The sequence below is a fragment of the Lepidochelys kempii genome, chromosome 3 (assembly GCF_965140285.1).
Source record: "Lepidochelys kempii isolate rLepKem1 chromosome 3, rLepKem1.hap1, whole genome shotgun sequence".
Lineage (NCBI taxonomy): Eukaryota > Metazoa > Chordata > Testudines > Cheloniidae > Lepidochelys > Lepidochelys kempii.
Window position 1 is genome coordinate 74,480,403 of NC_136382.1, and position 7,148 is coordinate 74,487,550.

The window sequence follows — 7,148 nt, forward strand, 5'->3', positions numbered from 1 at the left end:
AATCAAGAAGCCCGTAGGGGAAAAAAAACAGGCATATTTTTAAAAGAAGCATATTCTAGATGTGTTTGTATCCCCTCCTTCAGAATTTACCTGATTTTAAGTTCTAAATTTAAGAAAGGTTATTAATCTTAAAGTCAGTAACGTTATTTAAGAAGGCCTTAGGCAGAAGTTGAGCTGTAAGTTGGCAATGTTTCTCCCTCCTCCCCCCAAACAGAAAAGATACTAAACAAAGTTTAACATTTCTCACATTACCATGAAAGTCCACATTATTTGATCACCACTGAAAGAGAATATTTTCTTTATTTACACATTTTGAATAGCTATAGTATCAAAAGGTTTACAACTTGCAACTAGCCTATGCCTAGTTTACAGCACATAACATACTTGGCTAAGAGCAATGAAGGATGCAGTTTACCTTCAACACGGTAATATAGCAGTATTACAGTAGTGGGATCTATAGAAATTTCTAGCCCGAAGTTGGTTACCTGAATTTCTGTTTCTAGGCTAGAATATATAAGCCCTTTATGGGTAAATGGGGATACTAAAATAAAACAGGTGGACCTCCATAGATATTTCTATTTATAGAAAAGAGGAACCAGCTGAATTTGAAAGCTACCTACTAATCATGCTTATCGGAGATGAGCCACTGTATCACACAATGAAGATGCGGGAGCCAAGGAAAGCTGCAATAGGTTCAAATGCTACCACCTGACACTGCTGTTTATAAACTGATTGATGAATGACTTACAAAGTTGGGGCTAACTAGAATGGAAGGGATGTAGCTGAGCTTAACAGCAGCCATTACAGCTCCATGGGTTTAAAGGTGCCGCCAAAGCAATTTCCCCCACACAATTCACCCACTTTTGCTTTTAAGATCTTGACATGCTTGAAAATTCTATTTCCCCTGCAATTATCCTTCTTTGTGAAGCAAACACCCTCTCCTATCATTTTTTTAATTATAGGAAAAGTGGCTCTGTTGTGTTGTATGTACATCTGCAGACTAGTTGCATGAATAAGAATAGGTGCCATGATAAAGATTGCTGCAGAATCACTAGAAAACACTGGTTGAATGAAGTCCAAAGACAACACATTTTGCATTTGATTTCTCAGTAAGAGGTGATATTTATTTAAAAATAAAACTTTCTGCAAACAACTGGAACAATTTAAGTGGATCATTTATTGTCCTGAACAGATTTTACTGATTGTCTCCTTATTTGGCATAAATAAGACAGGTTATGAACCAGAATATATCAAATACATTATTTTCACATGCAGCAATCACACAGAGAATGCAATCATTTAAATAAAGCATTTTACTGCTACAAGGGGGCAACCTTTAAGAGCATGAGACCAAATTCCCACACAAACAGTGTATGTGAAGTGTCAAATGAAGACACCAGTGGATAAACCAAGATTTTGCCAATCACTTTTAGGAAGGTTTTAAAGCTTTTCTGTCTTTGGGAGGAAAGATTTCCACAGCAAAAGGTATGAAGAATTCTAAGAGAGAGGTGACCTCCTTCAAGTCTATATTGTACTCCTTTGCTATTTTCTCTGTGGTCCATGTTTGTGGAGAAAGTTTATGATTATTGAGAAGAGTCAGAACCTCCACCACAGAAATTTTGCCTTTGGGAATGCTCGGAATATCTAGATCCCTTAAATGACCAAGTTTTGTAAGTCTGTATTCCTGCTGTTTACTTCCACCTTTGTCTTTTACCTAGTGTGGGAGGAGAAAAAAAAAGTTCAAGTCAATCAGAGTTCTGTTTAGTCTGTATACTGCACATTTCCTGCCTATTTCTTTAATTAAAGTTTCCTTTTAATTAAAAATAAGAGGCTCTCCAGTTTTTCTATTGTGAAGACTTTGATCCTCATGGACTGCCTCTCTTTCTTAGACCGTGGTTTTCAATCTTTTTTCATTTGTGGACCCCTAAAACATTTCAAATGGAGATGCAGACCCCTTTGGAAAGCTGAGTAATTACTACCATAATCCAATGCTACTTTATCCTCAAAGCATGGTGTTCTATATAGACCACAGTTTCAGAAATAGTTACCATGACCAAATGTTATCTAAATCAATAGCTTAGTTTTCTGAATAGCTGAACACCAACGTTTTCCACTGACGTCAGTAGGAGCTGCTGGTGCTTAGCACCTCTGAAAATCAGGCCACTGATTTAGGTGTTAATGTGAATGTAGATGCCTAATTTCAGAAATAGACATATGAAAGTTCTGTCACATATATTTCAAGGTACTGAGCAGCACCAACTTCCATTGAAATCAGGTGTTCGGCACTATGCAGGATTAGGTTTTTAGCTTCTCTATTACCCAAGTAAAATGGAGATAACATTATTTACATATCTCACATGGACATTATGGGGGATTCATTAACATGTCTAAAAAACATTTTGTTTTAGATGGAAGGTGCTACAGAAATGCCAAATATAAGAGAGAGACAAAGTGGATGAGGTAATATCTTTTACTGGATCAACTTCCATTGGTGAAAGAGACAAGCTCTCGACCTCCACAGAGCTCTTCTCCAGGTCAGGATATTATCTCATCCACCTTGTCTCTCTCGCATCCTGGGGAGAATACCACTATAAACAAACTGAAAACAAGCATAAGAGAGGCCTAGGACTAACTTTTTTTAATCTAATGCCAATATGTTGAGCCTTGCATGCAGATCACACAGACAACTGCTCTTAGTTCATCCGTTTCATGAGAAAAAAAAATCTAGAAAATTGTACAGGAAAATATAAATAAAACATCTTACCATTTCCTCACCCAAACAGATACATGGCTTCACTTAAAGGGACACCAGAGTTTTAAGTGATATTTTAATAATTTCTTTACTCTTGGTACTAGCCTCTTTGCTCTCCAGCAGAAACACAAACCCTCTCCCACACAAGTTCCAATTTCTTCTACCATCTATAGCATCATTTGGAATTCTATTTCCCATCCCTTCCACAGACTGGCTGCTTAAACTTCTGGAAACCCAAATTTGTGAGTATACTTTGGGGACTGTGGCACAAGGAAGGTGCACACAGCTGGAGTCTCTATATGACAGATGAACATGCCTGTATAGACAGCTTCATACAGAGAAAGGAAAACTGCGGGCACAAAAAAAGGTTGATGGCACTCAAATAAGGAATGTGACCTTGAAATCAGACTTCTAATTAAACAACTGAAATACAAAACAGCAATAAAAAAAGCTCAGTTTCATCTATTAACAGCTAGTGAGCTACAAAGACGACAGACTTCATAAAGCCTATTCATCATATGAGCTTTGGTATGTTGCTTTTGTCATCTGAAAAGTGCTTGCTGCTATACCCATTACAGAAAGAAGACATGCTCACTTGCATAGGTGGATCTATGGAATCAACGTAAACCTCTTTTAATAAGGCGAGAAGTTTGTCATCTTTTCTGCGAATTTCCTCTTGGATTTCTGGATCATCTAAGAAAAAAGATTTAAAGAAGAAAATCACTCTCTCTTGCTAATATTCTTGTTGGCTTATACTTCATGGTTTATAGTGCCCAGGAGTAGGGCCCCATGAAACTAATGCTCCATTCTGGTCAATTTCACAGTCATAGGATTTTAAAAATCGTAAATTTAATGATTTCAGATATTTATATCAGAAATTTCACAGTGCTGTAATTGTAGGGGTTCTGACCAAAAAAGGATTGTGGGGGGGGGGTCACAAGGTTATTGTAGGGGGGGTTGCAGTACTGCTACCCTTATTTCTGCACTGCTGCCTTCAGAGATAAGCAGCTGGAGAGTGGTGGCTCCTGGCCAGGAGCCCAGTTCTGAAGGCAGAGCCACCACCAGCAGCAGTACAGAAGTAAGGATGGCATGATACGGTATTGCCATCCTTACTTCTGCGCTGCTGCCTTCAGAACTGGGCCTTTGGTCAGCAGCCACCACTTTCCAGCTGCACAGCTCTGAAGGCAGCTGGCACAGAAATAAGGGTGGCGTGGTATGGTATTGCTAACCTTTCTTCTGTGCTGCTGCTGGCAGAATTCTGCCTTCAGAGCTGGGTGCCTGGCCAACAGCCACCACTCTCTGGCCACTCAGCTCTGAAGTCAGCGCAGAAGGGTGGCAATACCGTGACCCTTCTAAAATAACCTTGTGATCCCTCTTCAACTCCTTTTGGGTCAGGACCCCCAATTTGAGAAACACTGTTCTCACGTGCGAAATCTGTACAGAATAGGGTAAAAGCAAACAAAAAAACAGATTTCACAGGGAAGACCAGATTTCACAGTCCTTGACGTGTTTTTCATGGCTGTGAATTTGATCGGGCCTTACCCATGAGACATCACACAACTCAAGTGAAAATGAAAGCATGTGAACATTTCCAGGGAAATCTCATTTTTGCATTAGTTCTGATATTCACAATACTTAATGTTGTCTTGTACACAGGGAAAGGAGAATCAATTATGCCTATTCACGAAAAGAAAGTGCAATACTAAACAACAGTGAGGCCTGGTATACACCTGAAAATTATATCAGTCAAGCTACATCACTCAGGGGCTGTGAAAAATGTCATGCCCTACATGACATAATTAGCTCAACCTAACACTCAGTGTAGACACAGCTGGGAATTCTTCCAATGACCTACCTACCACTTCTTGGAGAGGTGGATTAACTACACTGATGGAAAAAAACCCTTCCATGGTTGTAGGAAGCACCTATACTAGTGTTACAGCGGCAGTACCACTGAATGCATCCGATGAAGTGAGCTGTAGCTCACGAAAGTTTATGCTCAAATAAATGCGTTATTCTCTAAGTTGCCACAAGTCCTCCTTTTCTTTGTTGCGGCTACAGACTAACACGGCTGCTACTCTGAGAAAAGTACCACAGCTGTGCCACTGTAGATGTGCCACCCCACCCCCCGTAACCCCCGTATACCCTGCATCCCACCCCCTCGTAACCCCCCATACCCTGCGTAACCCCCTCACGCCCTGCATCCCACCCCCGGAACCCCCGCCCCTGGCACATACCCTGCACCGCCCCGCCCCAGAAACCCCCAGGCCTCCACCACCGCTCCGCGCACGCGCCCGGCCCTCATAATCCCCTCGCCCCAGGAACGCGCGCGCCCTACTGCCCCGTAACCCCCCGCACGCGCAGCGTGTAACCACCCCCCACCACCCACACACACACACACACCCCGTTCCCCCCGCCCCCTGTAACCCCAGCCCCCCCCCCCCCGCTCTCGCTCCCTAGGTCCCTCCCCCGTGGCCTTGAGGCGCAGCGCCGGCCGCGGGCACTCACCGGGCAGCGGGCCCGGCCTGGCGACGGGGTGGCGGGGGGCGGACGTGGGCTTCTCCTTGCTGATCTCGCGGGTGGCCCGGCTCTCCAGGTTGAAGTTGCGGAACACGCGAGTCACCCTGGCGCCCATCACCTCCCTGCGGCACCGGCCGCGAGCACGCGCACAGAGCCGCCAGCGCCCCACCTAGCGGGCAGGAGGAGCCCGCGCAGCCGCGGGAGGGATGAGGGAGGCGCGAGGAGGCAGCGGCTCGGAGCCGGGGCGGGGCGGGGCGGCCGTGCGCTCGGGCGACGGGGCGGCCAGGGGGCGGGGCTCCCAGCAGGGTCCCTGCCCGCGGGGGCCGGGGAGGCTGCGCAGGGCGCTGCTGGCTGCCCAGGGCCGTGGCCTGCGGAGCACCTCCCCTCAGTGTCTTGTGCCTGGCACGCGGGCCACCGGTGGCCTGGGGGTCTGGTCCTTGGGCTAGTCAAGGGCATCGCTCCGTGCCTCAGTGCCCCCGTCTGTAAATTGATGAATAATGGTGCTGCCCTGCCTTGTGCTGATGGAAAGGCACCGATGTGAGGGCAAAGTCGGATTGTTATTATGCTTAAGGAGTAGGGGAGAAAAAGCAGCAGCAGCTGGCGACAAAAAAACAAATAAATAAATAAATAAATAAAGAAAGAATCTAGATGAGCCCAGCACTGCCTCACTTTAGCACACTGCCATGCGTCACTTTATTTTTCACTCTCTTCTTTCTTCCCCTCCACTTTCTCGCCTACTGCAGGGGGTATTGGGAGGTTAGGTTATGACTGATCTCAGCAGAGGCACCTCTTTTCAGTTTACTGTACCTATAAATACATTGTAAGTATGATGTCTCCAAGGATTCAATTAATTTTTAAAAATAATGATGTTCTCCCGCAGCAGCAGTAATTGAGAGATCCATTAATGTTTCATATGGGGATACTACAAATGCATGAGTTTATATATATATATCATATATGTATATTCTATATGAAAACTCAAATGCATTTTTAATGTTTTTCAACAATCTCTCCATTATTACTGCTGTGGGAGAACATCTTTCTTTCGGCCTGTAAACACTTAACGCACATGAGTGGTCCTATGTCAGTCAACAGGGCTTCTTGTGTGGGTAAAATCAATGGTGTTCATAAGGGTGTGAGAGCCCTGTTTTTTTCTGATTTTTAGCTATGTTGAAAACCCAAATCTCAGACTGAAGTCAATCAATGGAAGCTCTGGGTAGTCACATAATTGAGAAACTGACCATGTGTTTGGCCAGGGAGTCACCTCTCTTGGGGTACAGTTGGAAATATCCTCAAGGTGGCAGACTGGGCAAGGGTTTCCAACTTCCAGAGTTTTAATCACCAAAATGCCCACTTTTTTCAGCATATTAATATTGGCCAGGGTACAGCGTAAGAATAATAGTTTTACAGGTGATTTATAGCTACATTACTTTTTAATTATTTGATTTATAAATTGCGTCCATCACCTCAACAGAAGTAATAAAACAGAGATAAAAAAGAGTCTACAAGAACACCAACACTACCTGCATGTAAAATAGTCCTGGTCAATGACAATCTCAAACAGAAACATTTTATGTGGCACCCTGAAGTTTCCCAAACTCTGGTTAATGATCTAGTTGAATCTTTATGTGCTGAATGATCTTGATATCAAGCATAAATCATTACATTTACTTTCCCTCCCCCCCAACCCACACACATTTTAGGCTTCCTCCAAAAGTTATGGCATCATGATATGACACATCTACCATGTACCCGGCTGAAGAGTGGAACCAGCCCATAGTGATGATATTTAAAATTAGTTTTTGCAAGCATCTACTTTAATTTAAAACATCTTCCCTGTGCTTTTTGTCTGTGAGTTTCTTTATTTGGATAAAAG

General features: G+C 43.6%; 1 protein-coding gene across 1 annotated transcript; it reads right to left on the bottom strand.

The window, feature by feature from the left end:
- Nucleotides 1-281: 281 nt before the first annotated feature.
- NDUFAF4 (NADH:ubiquinone oxidoreductase complex assembly factor 4) lies at nt 282-5,464 on the bottom strand. The gene is made up of 3 exons (XM_073335153.2): nt 5,261-5,464; nt 3,348-3,445; nt 282-1,714 (listed from the first exon to the last, which is right to left on the bottom strand). The coding sequence occupies exons 1-3, from the start codon at nt 5,385-5,387 to the stop codon at nt 1,430-1,432; spliced, it is 510 nt and encodes a 169-aa protein (XP_073191254.1). The 5' UTR covers nt 5,388-5,464; the 3' UTR covers nt 282-1,429.
- Nucleotides 5,465-7,148: the final 1,684 nt, after the last annotated feature.